Here is a 26,589-nt window from a genome sequence, read left to right as displayed (position 1 = left end):
TTGTAGTCGTGTGTGTGTGTGTGGGTGTGTGTGTGTGTGTGAGTGAAGGATAATGTTTCTCTTTATCCCTCCTGATCCTGAAGCTCAACCACCCACCTGAGGAGCAGGATCTGTACTTTCACTCCACCTCAGGTACAACCTCGTCATCCAAATGAAAAGGAAATATCAAGAACATGTGACCACTCACTGTGATGTAGCAGCACATTGAAGCATGCATCTGGGACCAGCAACAACGTTCCTGAAAAGACAGGTTCTTGCCGCCACTCCAACCAAGGATTAAGTGAGTAAACTACTTCATTTTACAATTTGAAGCCAAGATCAATTGAAGTGATGCGTCCATGACCACTGCTTAAAACATGATCTGACCTTAAATTTATTTCTTTACTCATCTCTGAAACTTTGATAAATTCAGTGATCCGTTTTTGTGACATCACATCATTTTCTTCCTGCTTTGACCTTTCAAAATGAAGAGTTTGAGTCAAAGCTGCTCCCATCTTTTGATCAGAAATGCTTTATCGTGCTGCAGCCTCAGGGATTAGTAGTGAGGGATCAACTGCAGACCGCTGAGATTAAGACTCGTTTGTGCACGTCTGCCTGAAGTCAAGAGTTTCCGCTACTGTTGACAGACTCTGAACGGACACAGGTCTGCACGATGAACAAACTATTAAAGCGTTACTGTGAGTGATGCTGAAATCATGCTTTTTTCACACATGTATGTAACACGAGCAAAGATTTGTCCCTTAAATGAGTTGGGCAGAGTTTATGAGAAACCCCAAAGTACCTTTTTCCTGTTAGGTCAGGTACTGGAGTTGATTTCTGCTCCTGCTTCTTTCATGAAGTAACAAGTCTGCAGCATTTAAAGAAAATAAGTCTGTATCTTTTAGCCATGCAAGCATTGAAACTATGTTATAAATATTGTTTGTTTTTGTCCGTCTGTGTCCGTTTCCTGCAGCTGTCACTGACCCTTATTGACTTTCATTCAAACATAAACAGAGCTTTTCTAATGTTGATGTCCATTTCCTAACCAGATTTACAGAAATACTCTCAGTTCATCCACTGAATAGGTGGGTCTTTAATTCTGGGCAACACAGTTTCTGTTTGTTGTTTATTTCATCTTGGGTTGGACAGAAAGCTTGTTCCTAATGTTAACAACGAGCAGTAAAAATGCTACAATTGATGTACAACACTAGAGTTTGCTATAATTGAAGTTTAGTGCAAACTTTAGCCTTTAAATGTTATTTGTTTAAATACATGTTGATTCTTTGTTTTGTAAAATTGACATAGAGGTGGGTTGTTGCAGCATTTTTTATTAATGTTTGTTTTCTAATCAGAAAATGTTGATTAGATCTGAAAATGAACACCCACATGAAAACGTTAGCTTTTATTCCTGGGCTCTTACCCCAACTCTGATACAATGCATACAATAAAGCTTAAACTGTAAAAAAACAAAACATGATCCACCCTTTATATCCGGATTGACTGCTCCATCATATAGATTTGCTCTGACAGAGTTGTGCCTCATACATAGGGAGCAGCCTGACCTGGAACAGCAGCTTTAGTTTGTGCTCTGTAAATCCCGCTGGAACCTCTTTATGAACTGGAGTTCACACAACACTTTACATAATAACATGCTTAGTACAGATGTTGTACTAAAATTGTTATAATTTAAAAGAGAATGAAGAAATGTGTGCATAAATATTGCATATATAACACATGTTCAGTACTAAAGGAATGGCTGGTGAGCAAGTGAAGTGATGTTTTTCAATAATGAATTTCCAGTTCAGTGATCTGCCTTTAACCCTTTAGTTAGTTCATAACAAATGGACCCAGTGAGATTACAATTCTATTTTAGCGGGCAAACCTAAAGTTAAATGATATATTTCTAATTGGATTAAATTAAACTTTTTGCCAACATAAATATTTAAATGTGTTTGTCAAGAGGTCTTTCAAGACCGACAGCATACGGTATGACATAATCCCACATTAATAATCTAGAAGCATCCAAACTATTTTTATATGAACGTATGAATTATGAACGAGCTAAACCCTCCCACCTCTCAGGCGCCTTCAGCTTTTTATTTTTTATTTTTTTTGTCTGCCTCTTTAATAAGGAGGTGGAAGTGAGGTTGAGCTCTTTCCAGCCCAGCTGCAGAGTGGAGCCGCACATCTTTGGACGGAGCAGAGACCCAGCAATGTTTGCTCTTCACAGTCCTGTGATTCATGCTCATGCGTCAATGTAGCTAATGTGCAGGAGGATTACGTGAAGGTTAGTAGAATCATCTGCATTCTTCTTGTTTTCTATCATCAAAGGTTGTTGAATGTAATCAGTGGTCTGACTGGTGACTTAAAATAAATGACGCTGCCACTACATCTTTGTATCCAGCGTGCATGGCTCAGTTTAGTGTTTGAGGCAACTCGGATTTTTCTTTTTTTTTATAAAAAGTGGCAAAACTAAGAATAAGAAATGTAATTTCTACCTTCAATGTAACCTATATTATTCATACAAATGCAAATAGATTATATATGCAAGAGTTGCAGAATTCTATTATTAAAAAGTCTGTTATTCATATCCCAGGTAAAAGCTCAGATCAGCAAATGTCCAAACCAAAGAATTATTTGCATGACTTTGTTTAAGCATTTAAATCATGTTTCATATCACTTCTCAACTTCATTTGTCATCCATTGGTGGATGCTGTGATCCTGCTAACCTCCATTCACTGATGATCAGAGTCTCTCTGCGCTCTGATTACAGTTGTTGTTATATGACAAGCCCCTCAGTACAGCGAGTGATCCTGCAGAAAGTGATGTGACTGAGCTGCATACCTCTCCCACCACTGCAGTCCCTGAGCTGCTCTTACAGCTGTAGCTATGTGAGCTTATCCATACACTGATTGTGAAAATAGTTCAAATGGCTGAGTGTCTCGAGAGACATTTTTCTTGTGTATAACTGTTGTTTGGGTTCCGCTTCCTGTGAGTGAGTCAAAGTTCTTTTTTATTCCAGTTTTTTTTTACCCAGGTTGAGCAATCAGACTGATCTATTCATTTTTATTTTTTTAGCTCACATAGGATCACATGGTTGACATAATATTTACATTCAGACAGCCTTTTCCACACTAATGGGTCATTTCAGTCTCTAGCTTGTAAGAGTGTCAGAGGTAGAGCTGTGTGAATGTGAAGGACACATAGATGAAATGACACAGCTGATTTCTCTCAGCTGATCCAGTGATTCCCACTTGCTGTGCGTTAGCATGCACTCATGTCTTCTGCTTGTTTTGTGTTAAATGCAAAGTGAGCATATGACGCCTTTTTTGTAAATAAAGAACACACAGTACACTGAATTAACCAATAACTATAAGGTTAACTTACTGACAGCAGCTATATCCTTGCTAATGCTGATCTCAATTAAAACGAATTTAGTTTAAAAAAACCTGCAACATAAAAATGTTTTAGGATAATTTTAGCAGGGAAACAGTCATATTTTGGAAAATATTGTTTATTGTTATAATAAAATGTTTGCAGAATATGTCCCAAAAGTTTGGAATATGCTGTGGATGTAAAATGTAATGAGTATAAATTTTTTTATTGTGGTTGGCTTTAGAGCCAAAGAACCATTAATGATGCGTAATATTTTCTTTTCAAAGCCTACTTTAAATAATATTTTCTCTAACATCATGTCATCAAACTCCTAAAGGTTGAAGAGCAGCAAATCTCAGAGAACATTTTTCCCCAAATTGAAATCAACACACCAGCAGATAATTCATTCAGGAAGAGCTTAACAGCACCTGGCTGCTTGCACCTGGGATAAGAAATGAGATTTGTTGTATTTTTAACGTTTATAAGGGTTTCTTAGTTTTTTTTCTAAACTGCATATATACTACACTGGCATTGTGTGGTGGTACAGAAGACCCTGTGCTTTATAAACCAGGGTTACTGCCTCTGAACAAAGTCAATACTTGTTTGGGAGTGTGCTACTCAGCAGCAGTTAATTAACATGATTGGCGTGTTTTTTCATTGCTCGCTGACTAGTTGTGGTATTCAGGCTAAAGAGCCTTTAGACACACTGTTCTGAAGTGCTGCACTGCGACACTCACCTTCCAGGACCATCGGCCCTCCATCTGATGAGTTTGAAGCTCGATCATCAGTGAACTTTGTTTAACTTTGTCACTTTCAGCTGCAGAAGATGAGACGGGGAGCTAGAGGTTTATTTGTGGAGTTACCTTTCAACTCATTAGAACAACAAAATGCTCAAAAAATGAAATGATTTTGATAACATTTAGTGCTTCACCAAAGCTCCTCGTGTTTTAGCTTCGCTTTCACTGACATGTTTCTTTCTCTTTTTTGCTTTAGCAGTTTCTTGTCATTTTTCCCTGAATGAAGCAATTGTTTGGAATCTGTCTCTTTACATGTCTACCAGGGGCAGACTTACAGGGCTCGCCCAATTTTTGAGTGAAAATTAGCTAAATTATTGACAAGTTTCCCTTCTCTACTTCTGTGCCAGTCCCAAGCCCGGCTAAATTGAGAGGGTTGCGTCAGGAAGGGCATCCGGCGTAAAACATTGCCAAGATAACCATGCGACTCATCCACAAAATGAAAGGTTAATTCGCTGTGGCGACCCCTGATGGGAAAAGCCGAAAGAGAAAGAAGATTGACAAGTTTGAAAAATCATCGATGCAAGCTCCTTTAAGCATTAGTAAGAGGATCTCAACTAAAATAACTGCGGCTGTAATATTAATAATACCAATAATTAAACTGTTTGAGATGAGTATTTTTGATCCTTTCATTTGTAATGGCCGTCCACGCTGCTGTTCTCATTTGCCACCCATCTGTACTCTTGTGATCCTCCTCTCGCCTCCAATATAAAATGTTCTAGCTCCGCCGCTGATTTTGACCAAACTAATAATATATATTGGAGCGAAATTAGAAAAGAGAGTTTATTTAATTTATTAGACGGATTTGGATCAAAACTTGGACAACACCCCAGAAATATTTTGTTAGAAAATGGAAAAACATACACAAAAAACAGATTATTTTGAAGCTTATTGGAAAGACTCTAACCTGTTGGATTTTTGGGTCAAAGTTTCACCAGCACCAGTTTGCTGCCATCAGTGAGATTTTTCACTTACTATTCGGTCATGTTAAAGACCAACTGTACTTATTCCAAGGCCGAAACCTAAAAGAGTGCATTTCACCACCTAATGGACAGTTAAGAGTTGTTTTCTCTCCTGAGTGTCTATTTTAGTACAATACTTACTCTCAATTACTCGCTTAACTTGTAAACTGAACTTAACAAAACTAGGCACAAAAAAATCTAACCTGAAATTGTGAAACACTGTTAGAAAAAGGTCTTTAGAAATGTAACATTTTGGGGACCTATGGTTCATATAAAGATGTAAGACCGAGCTAAACAAAAACCAGAAATGTCTCTTTGAATCAGTCTGTTGCTGAAATATGATGTGGGATAAAAGTGGTATTATCGGCTTAAATTATTACTCAAGTCTGTGAAGGGTATGTAGCAAAACCTTACAGTAAACGGATCAGACGACAACAAACTGTATTCTCTTAATTCAGGGAAAGAATCATTTTTAGCTCGACTATATTCTGTGAACAAAATTGCACTTTAAAAAATAAGAAGAAAACTTTTACAAGGTAAAAAATGATAGTCATACTGCACAAATTATGCTTATTAGAGAATGTTAATGCTAAAAAACTATCTGTTTAAACTCAATAAAACAAAAGGACACATTCTCCTGTAAAATGGGTCCTTTTGTGGTTCCTCTCATTGGCTTCTACCTTTGAGCAGCAAACAGCCCGAATATTAATGGAAAAAGGAAAATCAAATTCCATTATTCCTGTGTTCAAACACAGCCGTAATCCACTTAACTATGAACACAGAGAAAACAGATGCATTCAGATAATCACTGGAAAACACTGTTTGCAGCCTGCCAATAAAACGTCAAGAGACGGGGAAACTCTCTGGAGACTAAATGCTGGTGCTGTGTGAGGGTTTGCATGCAGTTGTGTGCGTATCTGTGTGTGTTGTTCCTCCTGCCAAGCTAAACTGTGAAAATGTGCAAACATCAGGGGCAGCCTGGTGTCTGGAGTTGGAACAGCAGTTCATTTCCCTTCCAGGTGTTTTTTGAAGCTCACAAATATTTAGAGATAGTGTAAAAAAATAAATTCACAAATTATGTTATTCGCAGATCTTATTCTCTCTGCTAATAATTATAGCATTTTCACAGTCAGGAAAAAAGTATAAAGTTTTCATTTGCAGCTTTTCTAGAAGTCTTTATCCCCTTGATGTCTAAATTTATCTCCATGCATGAAAAAAAGAATTTTACTTGGTGGATGCTAAATAAAGGTAAATTATGAGCAGAATTGTTTTGATGCCCATTTTGCATCAATAGACATCAAGGGGTTACAGTTTTCTGCATTTCCTAGAGGATTTTTTTGTTTTTTGTTTTTCACCTTACCTGCCATACTTGAGTGCATGGAATCCCCTTAGGCATCAAAATACTAAACAAAAACACGCTTACACAAGCAGATTGGAATGGCGGATATGGGGTTTCACATTATTTGCAAACATATTCCAGATAATTTACAGCCAGCGATGTATTTTAGATTTTTTTGTTGTATTTTTGATCATTTGTCTTGACTTTCTTCATTAGAAATTTCCAGTCTATCAGTAAATTGTTGTGGCACTTGTTTTAGGAATAACCTAGTGGTTTAGGCTGCAAAATGATTCTCTTTTGCCTTTCCCAGCCACCTTAGAGGAAAGCAGAGCTGCCAGAAAAAACTTAGGACCGTTTTAAATTTGCACTGATAACATTTTAAATACAGAAAATGTCAAAGTGCGGACGTGGACTTTGTGTTTCTTATCTGCTCCTCTTCCGTGCCTATCAGGCCTGCGGGACTTCTGCCCTCTCTGGGGTTAAAGAGCAGTGCATGCTTGAAAGTCAGCCTCCTCCAGCCTCCTATTGGTGCCTGGTTTGCTTGTACTCCACCTTAGGACCCTCCCCTTCGCCTCTTGCTGCTCAGTGACTCCCTGACAGTCTGTTTGGATTACTGTAACAGCTCAGACCTTTCACATGCATCTCTGACTGCACTCGCACCGCAGCACATCATACAGGATTAAGTAACTAATCAATGTTTACTTTCCCTTCCAGAAGCAACCATGGGGTTCAAGTAAGTTGCAATTAGAGATGAGGATCTTTTCCAATTAAAAGAAAGAATCTGTTAGATCGGTGGAAAAATGCTATTGTATGTGGAAAAAATTACAAAAATAAGATGTGTAAAGTTTTGGGTTTTTCCTTTGAAGTCTTGTGAGCTAAGAGTTTAAAAGATGGATTTTTCCAGTGTACTACCAAATCTCAGGTGTTTGCTGACTGTAGCATTTCATTTGTGCTCCAAAAAAGTCCTTGTTATCATTGTTTGTGAACTTTTTTTTCTTCCTTTCCTGTATGTAACACTCACTGGTATCGGTTCATCTGTTATGAAAGATGTGTGTTTTTACACTGTCTACACTTGTTTCGTAGCTACAAAAGATGAGGCCAGCATATGATCACTTGCAATATAAAAAAAGACTTTCAAATGTAGTAAAGTTAATGATGTATGCAGTCTCATTTGCTGCATCATTAAACTTTGCATGACTGATCAGTTTAGGTGCACCTGATTCATTCTGTCTGATGGAAATAAATGCACAAAAGCACCTGTAACAGGTCAATAAAACAGCCCTGATCATAAATTATAATGTAAAAATTACACATCTATGTTTGCAAGTACTATTAAGCAGAAGCTTTAATGGTTTTTTTTTCTTGTTGCATCATCAAGATGATTGAATAGTAGCTAAATCAACAGCTAGAAATGTCGTTTCAAGCTCTCTGAGTTCTGGTTGACAGATGTGCAAGCATGGTCAGTTTCCATTGTTCTTACAGCTGCACATCTGAAGGCTTCTGCTTCTGAGCATGCTCTCTTTCCCACATACACACATGCAGGACGCTGCCTTATCATCTGCCCCCAGAGTGCACGGTTGACAGATAGCCGACTGACGCACTGACTCAGGGTTTCTATTCACTCTTTGTGCCATTTTATTCTCTGAGGCATGTAATACAATCAGACAAACATTAGGAAAGGGGACTGAGGAGACAAAGGAAGTTCTATTGGTGGCTACACAGGTCTTATTGGTTTTTTCCACCATGAGGTGTGTCTTAAACTTCCTAAATAAAAGCTGGAAACTGCAGTTTATTTTTTTGGGTAACGGGTAAGGAGCAAAATGAGATTTGATGATATTTTCAGACCAAAAGTATGCTCTGCCACTGTAATCTCTTATCATTCTGATGCTTTAGATTACATTGAGCCTCTGCTTACTTCTTCTCAAGGCTGTGGCTCCTGCTCCCATAACACGGTGAAATGGTGTCATGACCAGGGTCGCCCTGCTGGGTCACCTCAGTTTGACAGTTTTGGTGGAGATGATGAAATTAAAAAAAAGGCTCTGGATAACAGACTTTACAGTAAACCCAGTCAGCCATCATTATAAAAACATTAATTCAGTTTTAGAGGCAGATGGATCAATTACTGGTGTAAGTTCACTGCTCCTGATTGTAGTGCTCTTTATACCAGTAGTGTCTAACCCTTGATAGTGACCTCCCTGCTTGTTTAGTCAACTAAGATCTTAAACTACCACATCCAGCTAATCAGGAGCAAGTAGACAAGGGTCTCCTGGAAAACTAGGTCTTAAGAATCAGCATGGGAAATCCCTTTTTAGTCAAAGCAAACGAGAGCAAAAACCAGGCAGATAAGCTGGAGCCTCTGTGACTTTTACAGCAGTCATGGAGCTCCAAAACTTGTATGTGTTGGGACTGTAACAGACTTTTTCATCACAAAGCTCATGCAGATGAGCAAAAGCGATCACACTCTTTTGTCATGAGTGAAATCACAATAGGTTAGCGTTAAACTGGACCATGACTCGGCACTCTGTGGTAAATATGCAGCTTCAGCTTGAATATTTTGAGGCCTGTTAGCAAATTTTGTCCCAAAATCCAATATGATAAATCAGAGAAACTCCTGTTTTTTTTATTATCAAGAAGCGTGAACGTCATTCTAAGTTTGCTTAATTAATTACAGAAAACCATAAGTTAAGACAAAGTCACACAAATTCATGCTTAAATCCTTATTAATATGGATCATGACTTTGGCCATTAGTTATTTTATCTCTACTTTATTAAGTTGAATTTGAGCTCTTAACACGGCTTAATGAGCTGTTACACAACTAAGACGTTTTCTTCCATAATGTTGAAATACCCTGTAATTTCTTGTTAATCAACTGACTTTCACGCACAGCCAAACTGACAACTGAAGACAAACTGGTACACTAGGAGATAAGACATTAGTAACGGCTAAATAATGACCCTTGATAAGACAAATTGCTTACTTTACAAAGTAGATTAAGCAAAAACTTGTGTGTATTGTTGCTTTGTACTTCGCAGCTGTACTTTGGATTTTTTTTTATCAAGTCTGTGCAAACATTTTTTTATAACAAAAAGAGATGTCTATGCATGTCTCAGATCTCACCAAAGCTGAACTTGAATCAATTTTTAAAAAGTTGTAGAGGTGGATAATTGTTAGGAGAGAAAAGAAACAGCTGGAAATAATAACTATTGCAAAACTGCAAAATATAGTGATAAATGCATAAAGCATAAAAAGCTCAATGATGCACAGTTGAACCCACACAAAGGAGCTGTTCACCGCTGTTGCTGCAGATATTGAAACACGACTTGTTTCTCTGATGTTGCTCTTTGTGTCTGCACCACTTAGTTTAAACGTTAAGCTTAAGGCAGTGCAAATTCAGGAAGTTTGACAAAAAATAAAAGACTCTTTTAAAACAAAACTGAAAATAAAGCAGGAAAGAAATACATAAAACTTGTAAAAAAAAAAGAAATGGGTGGAAATAGATTTAAAGTCATCCCTGAGATAAAAAGTACATTTTAATACAGCATTTGGTTGTTTTCATTGGAATTGAAACATTTTCTTACCTGATAACACACATATTTACCTACCATTTTTAACAGTTTTTCTTCAGGTGTTATCTTACCATCTCTTTTTGGGTTCTCCTAAAGCTTGAGGGGTATTGATGTGCGTGTAAAGCACCTAAACAGGTTAGATCAGTGTGTCAGTCTCTGCCCCTGAGCTGTTGTTGTTCTTTTCATTTTGCTTTACTAACCTTTAAAAAATGTGCTTTCATTTTACTTAAGTGAGTAGAACCTGAAAACACCAAGGCCCAGCTTTGATTAACTTTACATATTCTAATTATAATTGAGGAAAACAGCACACTAAAGAGAATAGATCATTTATTCATTAAACTGATAATGTCTTTACATTATTTCCTCTATGGTAGATTTTTATTTATTTACTTTTAATCAGGCATTGAAGAGCACCAGAATGAGTGTAAATTCCTAATTTTCTTCTCTTTTAAACCTAAAAATAAGATCGGCTAGTTTGTGTTTGTTACATAAGAGGAGTGCTCTGGCAATGGAAAATGAGGCTGGAATATTTACATTAACCAAATAAAAAAAAGCCACTGTCAACCGTTTTTACATGTACCTGAAGGGATTGTGACCTCCAGAATAATTGAGTACAGATTTCAGTTGTTTTTTTTTTCATGCATATGGAAACATTAAATTTATCTTAGAAAATAATAAAACTTTCCTATTTTTTGTAATATTCTTTTGATTTCTTTGTTGCATTTGGCTTGTTTGTCTGTAAAGACCAGATGTGCTCTGAGCTTTGCCCTTTAGTCTGCTGATTCATCATATATATGTTGCTAAAAGATTTTAGATTAGTGAATATCCTTTTCTCTGGGATTCCCTTCTAGTTGCCAACACTGCTACATTGCAAAAGACAGAGACAGAAAAACCATCAAGAAAAAATGAGAACAATTTTAGTTTAATGTTTAATCGAATTACCGTAAATATTTGTTTTTTAAGTCAAATATTTTCTTGATAAAGTATTTCTGCAGCACCAATTTTTCTAATACAGATTAAGATCTAAATGAACACCAAACAACTTCTATGACGGACAACCTCTACAAAACTGAAAATCTCATCTCCTCTGCATTCTCCTCACTCACACCCTCATGTCCTCCTTCCCTCTTTGGTCCTCCTTTAGGTCTTTTTCCTGATACCTCCAACCTTAGCATCCATGAATTCCATCACAACTTCTGTCTCTCCTCTTAATGTGTCCAAGCCATCTCAACTGGCTTCCCTGCATTTATCTCCAAAAAATCTCAAACGAGCTATTCCTCTGATGGATTCATTGCTGGATGAGTGCAACACATCCCCTGTTTGAAAATGTCAAATGAAGGGACAGGACGGGATCAAACAGCCAGAAGCTTCTTACTGCTTTAAACTGTCCTGTGTGTGTTGGATGAAAATGTTCTTTTAATCTGCTGAAAACGTATTTTTTGAATCAAGAAATGTAATTTCACTTCTGGCAAAAGAAAATATTTTTTGGGCTGTGAAAGCTGCTGTGTTCCTGCTTTCCAGTGCTTCTTCTTGCTCATCTCTAGTGATGCTCACATTGGCACAGTGACTCAGCAGCTTTCACATGCAGCTGCACTCAGAAAGACCACAGTTTCATCCCTATTGGCTGTGGTGGTGCCCTTCAAATGCTGTGGGGGGGGTTTTTTGTTTTGTTCTTTTCATTTCTTACATCACCCACCGGGCTAAACTTGCTCACACAGTTTGGATGCGTTGCACTTTTACTGTGAGGCTCTGCAGTTACTTCAGAGAGAGGAGACAGGCTGAGCCAGGAATCCAAATGGATGAGAGGAAAGGAAATGATGAGGAGGAAGAGGAGGGGAAATGGGGAGGGGCAGGAGAATATGATGTAAAGCTGAAACACAATCTGGCTCCATCACCCACCCCCCTCCCCTCTCTATCTTTGCTCACGTGTGTGCAGAAACACTGTGGGAAGCTCTCTTGCTCCCACACAGCCTGGAATCTCATGTTTGAGTCGTCACTGCTGATGGGGTCGAGATACATTGTTGTGACTTCAGAGGCGTGTTCACAGCGCGAATGGAGAACCCCTGTCATTCACTGGATCCACTACTGTTTACGGCTATGTTCTGGGGTGGACGATGCCTGTTGATCTGTCTATAAAAACAGCTCTGTAAGTCCTCTTCTGAATGGTTGTTCCTGTTTCCTGTTTTTAGTTAACCACGGGGTTTTTTTATGATAAAAGCTGCAAATCTCTGTGTTAGGCGTGCCTCCCTCTGCATGTCAGAGGACGACTCAGTCCATAAGGAATTATTCCGCTTAGCTGGTGCAGCTCTGGTTATGTAAGAGTGAAGCTTGGTGTGGCTGCTGCAACATTGTGCTCCTCTGTTGTGGCTGCCTGCAGGATTTTGGATTTTTATTCCAAGAACTGGGGTTGCGTTTCAGGTTCTGCTCCTCTGCAGTAAAAATCTGGGATTTTTTAATGCTATCATCTCCATGTTTGATAGTTTTTCGATAAGGTTTTGATCATCTTTTCTTTCTGCTCTAACTGCATTTCTTGCATTTTCTAAGTATCACTGCTGTGCATCACTAAATATTTCCTTTTCCCCACTGCCAAGCCGACTAAAACATCAAGTTCTAAACAGAAATAGTATAAAGTATGAAGTATGAAGAGACATGCAGAGAAGAAGGATGAACATTCCCTGAGGGGTTCCTTTCAGTGGCAGAGGTGGCCTGTTTTTGTTTCTCCCCCCATGGTATTAATGTGAAGAGACAATAAAAGCACTGACACACTTTCTGCACCTCTGCTAGCTGACAGACAGAGTTGCTGGAAAGCCATCCTCACAAAAACAAAAAAAAAAGACTTTTCAGAGTAAAACTGGAGACCAAGATGGATGTGATGCTTGCTCAGTTAAAACTCGGATGTTTCAATGTTAAGGACTAATCCATGCGTCTAATTTGCTGAACAGAGTGCATTGCTTTTCCTTTATCATCAAATATGTATGGCTTAAAGGCTTTATGACAAAAACTCAGCTTACAGGCTATGGCTGCTTGCCTGCTGTGCTGGCTGCTGTGTGGGATCAGACAAAGACCTAAGATCAGAAACCTGTTTCAAAAAAGCATTTAAGTCTCACCTGTCCATTACTGTATAAGATTGTGTGCTTTTTTTATAGTAAGTTTGATGGAAATCTGTTTGATCTATGTCAAATGATCCCTTTTTGGTGAAATAGTCAATAATTCGACTTTTTTTGCATCAATTTCAAAGACGTCTCCAGACAATGCAGTGAAGAGGTAAACAGTATCTTACTGTTTCTCAGGGCACAAATGACCTCATTTCTAAAACTTTGACAAAAAGCAAGCCAAGGGGGTACAGCTATGACTTTATAAAATATATTCTTTCAATATTATTAGACCAATGCTGTCTGAACACTGACACACTGTAAAATGATTTGTCACGAAGATTTTGCTGTTAACAGTTATGATTGTTCTCATCATTCATTACAACAGAATAAGTCTACATCTGTTTTTATTAAAGTGTAGCTTCAATGTCTCAATTTTATCATAAAAATAAGTCAATTTATGATCCAAATAACTGTTTTTAATGAAAAATATATTTTTTAAATTAAATTTTGGATATTTGAAGCAAGCCTTTATCAACTCTTGAACCTTTTTAGAAGTGAAAAAAATGCACACGTAATATATTTTGCAGACATCAGGAGAAGACAGCATAAAAGACAGCATAGTAAATTTATAGCATTTCAAGACAACCTATTTGAAGTAACAGTCTAAGATGCTGCAAAATATCCAGTTAGTGGAAATATGTATAATTTATTTCAATCTGACTGTATTTAATCTGCATTATTGTATAAAAACACAGACGTAAGGGAATTTACTTTAAAGTACAATTTTAACAGCTTTTTAAAAAAAGATTTTGACAAAAAGTGCACAAGTGGCTAAAAGGAAGGAATGTTTTTCTGCATGATGAAAACTCAACTTAACAAGTTCATGTCATGTGGTTTGTTTCGGCACATGGGATACACCAGCTTTGAACAACTACTGCTATTCCCACCAGTTAGATTCTTGTGTGCACAAGAAACCAGTCCTCATTTATAACTTTTATGTCCCTTTAGGGGCTCAGTATAATCTTGATAAAGGAAGAGAAAGAACGTTTTACATGATACAATAGTAATAGTTCTCCGTTTCAAGAAATATGATTTTTTTTTTTATTAAAAAAAGCAAATTGTAAGGTATTTTTGAGAAACATTTTGTAAATTTCTTCAGTTTTTAATTAGACACATTTACTTTAAGATGTCAAACATCTCAAAGTTTTCTTTTTTAATGAACCTTTAAAGTACAAAAAGTATTTTACCACAAAACCAGAAAAACAGTTTGAAATTATTTTGCTAACTCCTTGTTGTAAGGGAAAAAAACTGATTTCAAAATGTTGTGGTTGTTTTTAGCGTTTTTATTTAAAAAATGTACCATTTTTGTGACTTTGGTGCAGATTGTGATCACTTTAGACAAAACTGTTGTTGTGAGTCAGCACCACAGCTAGATTAAAGCCTTCAGTTGTATCCTGGTTCACTTATTTGCATTCAATCAGAGACTAAAGCAAGATAGTGTTTTCTTTTAATTTTATAACCTGATCTTCATCACTCACATCACTCATCTCCATGACATGATCACCCTTTGATCGTGAGTTCTGCCTTTCAGCTTTTTCCTCACGTCTTTTCTTTCCCGTGTCACTCTTTAGGGTGCAGGATAAGAAGAAGAGGCATTCTTATGTCCGAGTTTTAGGATGGCCAGTGAAATCTCCTCTATTCCCAGTCCTGTTTTCCGCCAAATTGACAAGCAGTTCCTGATCTGCAGCATATGTCTGGACCGCTACGAAAACCCCAAAGTCCTGCCCTGCCTGCACACTTTCTGTGAGAGGTGAGTGGAGTGACTGAGCTCTGAGATGTTTTACAGGGAAGATTCTTCTACATTTTTGGGGGATTTAAACATTATTCTGGAGTTAATGTGGGTGTTAATACCTCAGGACGTGGCGTTAGCTTTGCTGTTTGTCTCATCCTCTTGCGTTGACTGCTTTTTGTTTTTGACACAAAAGGAGAAACTGTTGATGTGCTCAGATGTTCCCTTTACTCTGGTTGCATTTTGCATCACCCCTGTGCTCCAAATGTTTCAAAACTCACTCTACCAGAGTGCATCTGTAATTTAATATTACAGTTTTTCTCAGTCGCTTTAGTACAATTCTCAGATCAGAATTGAAGTTTGCAAATACATGTGTGCATTTCTCAAAACAATTTGTACAAACAGCAAAATTTCTTGCAAAAGCCTGTAACTTGCCCAAAATCTTTAGTTCATCTCTGAAAACTATGTCTTTATGTCATTGAACATGTCAGTGCCATCAGAATGTCAAGTCCTTGTGTCATTGTCTACGAACAAGACAGTCAAATTACTTAGTCATGTTGTCAATATAACTGTGTACTTTAGAGGGAGGTTCTGATGTAAACTATGGCTAAAGTTTGGATGACAATTATTGTAAAATGGAAGTTACACCTTTTTTGTTTGATTGCAAGAGACTGGACAAGACTCACATTTACACTTTTATTGTTCATATTGTAATTTGTTGACAGACCATGTCATACCAACATAGAAAAAACCCACTGCAAACAGTAACACAAAGGGAAAAGAAAGATAGGACAATATTCTGTACAACAGTACAGGCAGTGCAGTAGGAATTGGTGTGGTCTTCCTACACCTCTTGTCGTTCCTGTATGTTAGGCCACAAATTCTCATCCACATCACAGCGAATATCCTCTCTTGCAATGCAGCGAAATATGTTTGTCACATTTTGACAACTTGGTCAACCATTTTGCAGTTAATGACTTATACGATGAACTAATGACTAGGTGTTTTGAGGAGTAAGACTATTGCACAGTGAACTATATAATACATTTTGATCAACATGACAAACAATTGATAATGTAGCAAAGAGCAGAGAATTGTACATAATCATTTGTATGGATGTACCAAAGCAAATGCAACTTGTTCAAAGAAGTGAGAAACTGCTTATATGATGTGCACAAGTGACATCATGATGTGAAGATTCAACAAATAGTTTTGGGAATTTGATTCTTATCTGAGAATTGTACTAAAGCGACTGAGAAAAACTGTAAAATTGAAATCTAAGCAAATAAGAAAATCTTTTTAATCAATTTAGATCATAAAGTTATTTAAATGGCAACATATTCTTGTATCTTAAAGCCTAATTTGAAATGTGATTATTTTAGTGTATATAATAAGGCTCTTAGAACATATTTTTTATACCTCTGAGCTTACAAAATCACTGTCCTTTTTTACAAAGAACTGACAAAAAACAGGATAAGGTTCCATAATGCACAAAAACTGCATAATAAATCAAATAAATAAATAGATTGGACCTGAAAAAGAAAGAACTGAACTTTGCAGTGACAAAATGTGTCGTAAGTTAAAAAAAAAGGTTTTGTAACAATAATGGTTGAATAATAATAGAAAATGGATGGACAACAATAGTTAGACAGGACTGTTTTTTTTATGCTGCGGGGCAAGAATAAAATTTGAAAAGTCCAAGATAGATGTTTATGGAAACCATTCACCAAACTATAAGAAGTACAAATCAGTGATAGACTTTCATTTAGAGGACACCAATGTAAGTCTAACACTAGGTACACTCCTTCTATGGGCTTTCACAAGAATAGTTCAATACAAGAAAAGTAGAGCTCAGAAGGCCCCTCTTGGTGCTCTTGACACAACTTCAACAGCTAAATCAGCATCTCCCCTCATATAGTCTGCCCACTCACTGACAGAGGCTACATGAAAACTGGTTTCATTGGTTTGAGGTATTTGGTTGCTTTGATTTGTAAAGCAAGTTGGAGCAACCAGCTCTGACGCTCGAAGTTAGCCGCGTACTCTGTGCTGGCTCACCTTTGGTGTGAAGTTGCTCATTAGCCTCAATTTCTGATCATTCACAATAAGGAAAGAAACACATTTAAGTTGTTGTTTGTTCATGCTTTCTTTGGTATTCTCTCCACCCACCTTTAGGTGCCTGCAAAACTACATCCCGGCCCACAGCCTCACTTTGTCGTGTCCGGTTTGCCGCCAGACCTCCATCCTGCCGGAAAAAGGTGTGGCGGCATTGCAGAGCAACTTCTTCATCACCAACCTGATGGATGTGCTGCAGCGGGCGCCAGACAACTGCAGCCAAGAGGACACCATTCTTAACAACATCGCCTGTGTTGCAACAGGCCAACTGCTGTCTTGCCCCAACCATGGAGGCAGTGTAAGAACCACTCCCTCCAATTAGTTAAAAATCAAATTGAAACATACGAGAAGTTTCTCCATATTTAGTATATTCGTTGGTACTAGTCCAGACTTAATGCAAACTTTTGCTTTGTAATCTCCTCTTTTCCTCTAACCTAGGTCATGGAGTTTTACTGTCCTCCATGTGAGACAGCCATGTGTCAGGAGTGCACAAGTGGCGAACACGGAGAACACCCTACTGTGCCTCTCAGGGATGTCGTTGAGCAACACAAGGCTTCATTACAAGACCAACTTGACGTTGCCAAGAAGAGGTACAAATGGACATGTTTCAATGCACCACAGTTGTGAATCAAAGTCAGGGCTTCTTTTTTTTTCTGACTTTGTTGCATGACATCTAACCTCTGCGTGTTTCTTTCAGGTTACCAGAGATCGACTCAGCTTTGCACATGCTGTCAGAGATTTTGCAACAACTGACAAATCAGAAAAGCTTAATTGAGGATGACATCCACACAACCTTTGATGAGCTTCAGAAGACTCTCAATGTCCGCAAGAGTGTCCTTCTCATGGAGCTGGAGGTCAACTATGGTCTCAAGCAGAAGGTGAAGAACTTACAGTATTTGTGATATTTAGATCAGGGTTTATATTGTTTCTTGTGGGGACTGTTCCAGCTCTGTTTCATTTTTAGTTTATTGAGGTCTTATTAACCCTGTTTATTGGGGACACTGCTCATTTGATAGGTGGTTAACCACTTTCAAGAGGAGTTGAGGTAGCAAATGCTTCACCCCAACCAACCATCCAATTACCTATTGGCATAGGAGAGCGTTGTCAGTCCCTCTAGGATTTTATTCACATGGGCAGCTAATGATTTAAAACTCACTAACTAGTGTGTCGTGACCACTCCGGTGCCCATGGGGGAAGCCAGTGCATCATGCAGTTTAGTGCTCAGTAACATTTGGGTGTGTCAGTAGAATGCAGTAGGGCTTTGATTGTTTTCTAGGATTTATGAAATGTGCTGCAATTGCATCTATGTCTACATAATTCCTCTTTGTCCAACAACCTGTTTATAGTTTAATACACAAAAGTGTTTGAATGTCACAGATTATTTAAGTTCTCCTTCTAAAAAAGATGAGAGAGGTCTGTTAAAGTCATCACACTTCAACTAAGAGACAGAACGTAAAAATCCAGGAAATCACGTTGAATTGCATAATTTAGACTAACGTATTTGTATAAAGAAGCAGGAAATAGAAATTTAGCATCTGCAAACAAACAGGAATTCTGTTTCTCACAGACCCCATTGCAGATTAGGACGATGGATCTGTATTAAGGAAAGGATGAATAGGACCATGTATGGTGAGATTTTAGGCTAAGACCTCCTTCCATCAGTGATGGCTTTGAGGATGAAAAGTGGTTGGATCTTCCAACAGGATAATGATCTCAACCACATCAGCCGGGGAACAAAAGAGTGGCTACATAAAAAGTATCTCAAGAATCTGGGGTGACCTAGCCAGACTCTGGACCTCAGAGGGAGATGAAAGTCAGAATTGTCCAACAACAGCCCCAAAAACATCTCAGCTCTGGAGAAGATCTGCATGGAAGAAAATAGCTAAAGTGGTAAAGGAGGACTTCCTAGAGTATTTTTTACATTCTGTTTCTCACAGTTGAAGTGTAACTATGATGAACATTACAGACCTCTCAGTAGGACAATTTATAGAATCGGTAACTAACAAATACTATATGCCTCACTGTGCCCATTTTTTTTAAAATTGTAAGATGTGGACTTAAAGAAAATTCAACTAGTTTCTAATAATAAATTATAAATAAAATAATTACAGTATTAAATTTAGTGATGAAGTACATAAACTATACTAGTTAGACCCAACAGCATACAACTGGTGTGTTCTTGTGCAGGTGCTTCAAGCCCAGCTGGATACCCTGCTGCAGGGGCAGGAGGGCATTAACAGTAGCTGCAACTTCACAGAGCAAGCCCTGAACCATGGCACAGAGGCCGAGGTGCTCCTGGTGAAGAAGCAGATGGGTGAGCGTCTCATGGAGCTGGCCAGCCAGGAGCTGCCTCTGCACCCTAAAGAGAATAACCAACTGGACTTCCTTGTGGAAACAGAGGGACTAAAGAAGTCCATCCACAATCTGGGAACTATTGTAACCACCAATGCTGTGGCATCTGAAACGGTGGCAACAGGTGAAAGCTTACGGCACTGTGTGGTGGGAGTGCCCACATCTATCACCATAACAACCAAGGACAAGGATGGGGAGTTGTGCAAGATGGGAAATGCACTCATCACTACTGAAATCTCCCCACCTGATAACAGCAGGGACATTGGAGAAATACTGGACAACAAAAATGGCACTTATGAGTACATTTTCACTGCTGCAAAAGAGGGCACTTTTAACCTATCTCTGCGCCTGTATAACCAACACATCAAAGGAAGCCCCTTCAGAATTAAAGCCATCAAGTCCATAGATGCCTGCCCAAAATCTGATGGGACAAAGAAAAGGCTTAAGTCTCCAGGTAGTGGACACATTAAGCAGAGGGCCATCAAGAGGCCAGCCAGTATGTACAGCTCAGGACGGAGAAAGGAGAACCCTATTGAGGATGATCTCATCTTCAGAATTGGTAAGAAGAACATTTCACAGCCCACCTATTTATGTAAAATAAAATAACTACTAAACTTAACATCAGTAAGTTAAGGTGTAACAATAACTCAAAAAACACAGGGACACATAACCAATGTGTTATAGGAACTGCTTTGTTTCCCTTTAAATGTAATTTAAGTCTCCATAAAAATGTGCCTCTATAATTTCAACCATTTCCAAAAAAAATAATAGTATTTTCTCTATCAGAGTTGGTGTCTCTCAAACCTATTTTGAACGTTTCTCAGTTGAGTTTTGTGAAGTACGTAAAGTATGTTAGACATTTTTGGCAATATAACACTAACAAATTCCTATCCAGATTTTACAAGGCATGTCTTGGACAGTTGTGAAACACAAATCACTGCGTTTTCGCGAGTAAATTGTTTTACATTGTCTTTTAATTTTGCACCCAGAATGGTTGCATCCTATAGAGTTCCTAGCTTTGGCTACTCCACCACAAAAGGAGGTTGCATAAAAATGGTAAAAGAACACTAAACATGAGAAGAAAATAACTAGATGGTAAAATTATCGGTCCATGCAGCATGTAATTGTACTTAACAAGAACACTATGAAAATGTGAGAACAAGGAGTTCCATTCACAAAGGAATAAAAAGAACCTAAAAAACATAGGATTACTTCAAATTGAATGTTATGGTTCACTAAAAAATCTTTTTTGCTAGTTTGTATTTTCTGAGTTTTTATGTCCTTTGGGTAATTCATTTTGTTTACTGTGACAAAAAAACTGTGTAATGAGTGAACAAATGTGAACAAAATAAAAATCTAGTCTTAGTACAAGTTGGCCCATCTTAATAAACCCTCATAAAAAACATGCATTTAAATTTTTGATTTCAAATTAATGTCAGTGAATGTCTAAGTTGTCAACATTTATTAAACTCTAAAATAACACCCTGAACCAAAAATCACAGTTCAATATGAGTTTTAAATCAAGTTTTTATGTCAAAAGTTTGGAGCAAAAGGATTTTGACTCATTTTAATAATAATAAAAACTTCCTTATTTCTAAACCTAAAAAACATTCTCGACTGCAGATTTTGAGAGAAGTGTGGAAAGATGTAGATCAAAAGATATATTTAAACAACTCAAAACCTGTAAAGTATATGTAATTGTTGTGTAATCATGTGCTCCTAGCTTGATTAAAACATGACAACAGGTCTCACATTGATGTTCCAATACAGCAGTGCTTTATGTTTTACAGGCACGAAAGGAAGAAACAAAGGAGAATTCACAAATCTGCAGGGAGTGGCTGCCTCATCTCTGGGAAAGGTGCTAATAGCAGACAGCAACAACCAATGTGTTCAGGTACAAAATACTGCTTCCACAGTACAAGGACTACGTCCAAAGATGGCATGCTGGGATTTCTCTGCAGTCTCCTGCACTTGTGGTTTTCTAAGGGTGCGGTGCAACTTACAGTCTGAGAAATTCCAGCTGTAGTTTTGGATTTGACAACTGAACATTATAATATCAAAACACATCTGCTAGGCCATTTTGCCGACGGTAAAAAGGCTGAGGGACAGATAATAAATCTGGACCAAACTCGAGCCAAAAACAATGGAGAGGGATCTGTAATCCTCTACAATACTCCAAGGATGTGAATGTAATGGTTCCTAAACATGGATTTAGATTTTTTTTAAGACATAGTTATCCTTTCACAGCGCTCTTTTCTTTCAAACTTACTTTTCTTTCTTGTTTTGAAGGTAGTAACATAGCAAAATTGGATTAAAAGTTAATCTTTTAATCTGAAAGTATTCATGCAGATGGGTTTCTTATTTCAGATGTTTTCAAATGATGGCCAGTTCAAAAGTCGCTTTGGTGTCCGGGGCAGGACTCCGGGTCAGCTGCAGCGGCCGACGGGCGTGGCTGTGCACCCAAATGGAGACATCATCATCGCTGACTATGATAACAAATGGGTCAGCATATTTTCAAGTGAAGGCAAGTTTAAGGTACGGTATGCCCAAACTTCACTGTTTTTTTATTTTTTATTTCAGTGGGATAACATGTCATGAAGACTCACAGCTTTTCGACATTTCAATAATTAAGAAATAAAAGAACATTTACTATGTCTAGGTTTTTATGTGTATGATGAAAACAAAAACTCGTGGAGATGTATGCATCACAGAATGCATGTCTCTCCTTTCAGAATAAGATCGGCTCTGGGAAGCTTATGGGACCTAAAGGCGTGGCTGTGGACAAAAATGGACACATCATTGTGGTCGACAACAAAGCCTGCTGCGTCTTCATCTTTCAGGTCAACGGGAAGCTAGTTACCAAGTTTGGCAACCGAGGAAATGGCGACAAGCAGTTTGCAGGTAAAGGCAGCACAGTTAACCGTAGCAACTGTAAAAGTTTCCCAAACATCAAGACTGTGTGTCTGTCTGCTTATTTGGTTTGTATCTAAGTTTTTAGATGAAACAAAACATCTTTTAATAAGTCATTCAGAATTAAATTGTTTTCATCTTAAGTTTCCCAAACAGATTATGCTTTCTTTGTGTTTATATACTGGAGCCATTTTGTTATTTTCTGAACACTAGTGTAGTGATAACAGTTGTGTTTTTGTCAGGTATGAGTCATTATGGAGGACCGCTGAAGATGACTTTGCAGAAACATTTATTACTTGAAAGAAAGGAAGAAAGAAAGAAACATGACCAAGCAAAAACACAACAGAAAAACAGAAGTGTGCCAGAACGTAAAGAAGGAAAAACAGGGGACCTAACAAAGACAAACTGAAACTATGGCCTTATTTTAATGTACTGAAAGAATAATGGCAGCCTTTACAAAACAATCAGATATATCTCTATATATTCAGCAACAATGTATTGACGATATATTCCATTTATGGAAGTGAGACAATTATCAGTTATCAATCCTGCAATTATTGCCATGTTCACATATGGAAATATACTATGTATAAATATTGTAATTTACTGAACAATATATGAGCTGATATACTATAGTTATATTATATCACACATGATGTAAATCATTTAGTGTTACAGTCAACGGCATTTAAGTTATATAAAATATCCCACAGCCAAATGTGGTCCATCCATCTTTTTGTGATAAAAAATGTAGGTTGCAAAAGCTGAGTTGGAGTTCCTGCCTAACGAACGAAACCTATTTCAACAAAGATACAAACAATTATTAAATAAAGTTTGTTTGTGCACCAATGGATTTTAAACATATAGGAATCAATCAACAGAAATAGGTTGTCCATCCATAAACTGCAACATATTTTGAAATACTTGATTAAGTTGCTGGCATGTTGACCTATAAATGATAACTTTTTTTCCCTATATTGTAATATAGTTTTCTTTTGTAAGGGAGCACAATGGGGTAGCTGTTTGCACGTTGGCTCCACAGAGAGAAGTCCCTGGTTTGAATCCCAGCTGGGTCCTTTCTGTGTGGAGTTTGCATGTTCTCCCAGTACATGTGGGGGTTTTTTTCCAAGCCCTCTGGCTTCCTCCCACAATCCCAAAACATGCTTCATATTTTCATTGATGATTCTAAATTGTGTGTGTGGTTGTGTGGTTCTGCTGGCAATCTGTTCAGGGTGTAACCTGCCTTTGGCCAACAGTAGCTGGGTTGGCTCCAGCAGTCATGTGACCCTGAAAGGCATTCAACAGATTCAAAAAATGGAATGAATGAAAGGAGAATAAAGGAAGAAACAGTTCTATCCTGAAGGGTCATGCAGAAATAGACCTAAAGGAAGGGAAAAACTGAATAAGAGAACACAAAAACACGGGGAAAAAATTCTGGGTTTAAATTCTACAGACTCACAATTTTTGCAGACAAATAAAACGAAATTTGTGTAACGATTGTAAAGCAAGGAAGCCCTCTGGTTTTAACTTTAAAGAAACTTGTACTATCTTCAACTTGATGCAAAATCCAATAAAACTCATAAATAACCCAAATAAAATCCTATGTATGAATCAAGATGACCTTAATATCTTATCTTGAACAATTAAAACTTGATTAAACAGACTGATACCCAGGTTCCAAGCTACCAGCCAGTTTAAATAAAGAGCTAACTTCCTTCCTGCACGTGGAAGCCCGTTAACAAAAAAGTCTTTGCCATCATCAGGGATGCTCTCTTAGCCTGAAAACTCTGACAACAGCACAATGTAATCCTTTCCAATGTGCAAATTAAGAAAAAAACCAACACCGTTGCACCATTCATGATATTTAACAGTCCAACTTGAACATAAACGTGACGTTTGTTTAAAGAGAATTTGACAGGGCTGTGGAGTTTATGGTGTTTTTCTGTCTCTGGTCCAGGCCCTCACTTTGCTGCCGTCAATAACAACAATGAAATCATTGTGACCGATTTCCACAACCACTCTGTCAAGGTGGGTATGCTTTCAGAACGGAAAAAGTGGGACTCAAGTGTCATCCAAATGGGAATTAAAGGCCTACATAAGCTGTGAATGAACTGTAATTTTTGTGGATTCGTATTATAGATATCCTGCCTCTTATGCATTTTCAATAAATGCAAAGAAATGAAGATCAGTTCGAGCTTTGCTTTGATACGCTTTTTTTATTTCGTAGTCACAGGGCCCCAGGTCTCAAGAGGTTAAAGAAAAGTAAAATGTCTTCTTATTTTGATATTTCTTGTATTTCTTTTTTGCCCGATGTTTCCTTTTAAAGTATACATCCAAAATAAAATACTATCGTGTCAAACTAGATTATTTGGGGTTGTAACTAAATAATCTGTGTTAAGGTGAGATCTTCATACGTCTTGACTTGTTGCTTCTTTAAAAATCTAAATGCAGGTGTTCAACACTGAAGGGGAATTCCTGCTGAAGTTTGGGTCCAATGGTGAAGGCAATGGGCAGTTCAACGCCCCCACAGGGGTTTCAGTGGATGCCAATGGAAACATCATAGTAGCAGACTGGGGCAACAGCAGGATACAGGTCTGTGGAGAGTATATTATCACCTCAGTGTGTTTTGTATCCCAGCTTACTTCTTTACACCCAAAAAACTGAGTGACTAAGTATGTTCCAAAGATTGAAATACAGCAGCAGCAGCAAAACTATTTCTTTCTCTCTCAGGTGTTTGATGGCAGCGGCTCTTTCCTCTCCTACATCAACACATCAGCAGACCCGCTGTACGGGCCGCAGGGACTGGCGCTCACCTCTGATGGACACGTCGTCGTGGCCGATTCTGGCAACCACTGCTTCAAAGTCTACCGCTACCTGCAGTAGCTCATGTCATTCTCTATGAACCACCTGTGCTGTGCTACAGTCAACCACTCATCTTCATATGGAAACTGTTTAACGTCTTAGATTTTTCTTCTAATATTTGGCTTTTTGTGCCAAAAACAACTGAATAATGCCAGGTAATGAATAATCTCAGACACCCACAGCTTGCTGATCATTGATGCACTAATGTAAATTTGTTCACATCCTAATTATCGTATGCTGATTAAAAAAAAGCAACTTTATCACCATGCAGAAAACTGGGAAATAGAAAGAAACAGCTTTTTAAGGAGGAATGAGATTAAAGAGAACCTTATCACCCTAGAAATTGTAAATCATGGTAATTAAAACTGTTGAATCTTGTTGAAATATTGGAAGTTCTGATAATTTGCCTGTTCACAAAAGCAGAAAACATTGCGCCACCTGCATTTAATTAGTGGGATGCTTTAGAGCATGAAAAGACTATCTCTGAGCATGACGTAAATTATCTTGCACAATTTGTATGACATTACCATTACTGCAAAAATGTTCATTAGAGGTATTATTCTAAGAATGATGCTTAAGACGGCAATAGTGTGGAAAATCAATTCCACCCTCTTCTGCTCTTGGGTCAGATACAACACACAGCTCCTTAGTTACGCCACAAAACTGTTTATGTTAATGTTTGTATGTAAAATATTTGTTTCCATTTGTTTGTTTTTATTTTTTATTTTTATTCATGATCCACTTTGTTTTCCTTTTTAAGTCTAAGGGCAAATGTTGGCAAAAATGCTGAGATTTGGTCCCAACAAAATGTATGCAACGACACTAGAGGTAGAGCTTCAATCACCTTTACTTCTTTTCATTGTACATCTGTGTTTTCAGTATGTTCGTCATGATCTTAGGAAGTGTATATTTTGGCAACTGTTTTCACGAAAGGAAAAGGGAGAAGATGGAGTATGAAGTTCATCAAGTAAAATTGTAATAATGCATCTGGGTTCCTGCTTTAGAAAACTTGGATAATTTTCTTTTAAGCACATAATTGTCACTATTTGTAATTTTGACTTTGGTCCCTCATTTTCTACACAATCCTGTAAAAGTTTTATTTTATGTATTTATTTTTATTTTAACGCCAAGTGAAATTAAAGTGCCCAAAGAAAACAGCTACGGCTACTTTCTGTAGATGTGTTTCCTATGAAAATGTACTTTGGCCTGCACAAACTTGCGAGCATAAAAGTGAGTGTTTCTTTTTTCCCAAATGTAAAAATGTATACCGGTTCATGGAACGAATCTGAAGAGGTCAATACACCTTTCTGAACAGCAGAGGGCGACAATCTCCAAGGTGTTTCGTAAACCAGGGATGCTGCTTTCAATGGCGGTAGGAATAATAAATACAAAAGTTATATCAAACCTCTTTCGGCGTGTGGAATCTCGTTAACAAAATTGTTCATCGTAACCC

The 26,589-nt window shown here is 37.7% G+C and overlaps 1 protein-coding gene across 3 annotated transcripts; it reads left to right on the top strand.

Annotated features, from left to right (window-relative positions):
- Positions 1–2,131: 2,131 nt before the first annotated feature.
- Positions 2,132–26,293, top strand: LOC144981250 (tripartite motif-containing protein 2-like). Of its 3 annotated transcripts, none has more exons than XM_023958192.2 (12): positions 2,132–2,266; positions 14,743–14,921; positions 17,073–17,310; positions 17,451–17,602; positions 17,710–17,890; positions 19,200–19,923; positions 21,155–21,258; positions 21,732–21,899; positions 22,097–22,265; positions 24,232–24,302; positions 24,726–24,866; positions 25,005–26,293. In XM_023958192.2, the coding sequence occupies exons 2-12, from the start codon at positions 14,788–14,790 to the stop codon at positions 25,155–25,157; spliced, it is 2,235 nt and encodes a 744-aa protein (XP_023813960.1). In that variant the 5' UTR covers positions 2,132–2,266; positions 14,743–14,787; the 3' UTR covers positions 25,158–26,293. The 3 variants fall into 3 exon arrangements, with proteins under 3 accessions (XP_023813960.1, XP_011475405.1, XP_078799745.1); XM_011477103.4 differs by lacking the exon at positions 2,132–2,266 and adding an exon at positions 7,047–7,182; XM_078943619.1 differs by lacking the exon at positions 2,132–2,266 and adding an exon at positions 11,922–12,162.
- The last annotated feature ends 296 nt before the right edge of the window (positions 26,294–26,589 follow it).

The sequence above is a fragment of the Oryzias latipes genome (genome assembly GCF_053564925.1).
Source record: "Oryzias latipes strain Hd-rR chromosome 1 unlocalized genomic scaffold, Olatipes_Hd-rR_3.1 chr1_Y".
NCBI classification, from domain to species: Eukaryota; Metazoa; Chordata; class Actinopteri; order Beloniformes; family Adrianichthyidae; genus Oryzias; species Oryzias latipes.
This window is presented reverse-complemented; position numbering and strand designations above follow the sequence as displayed.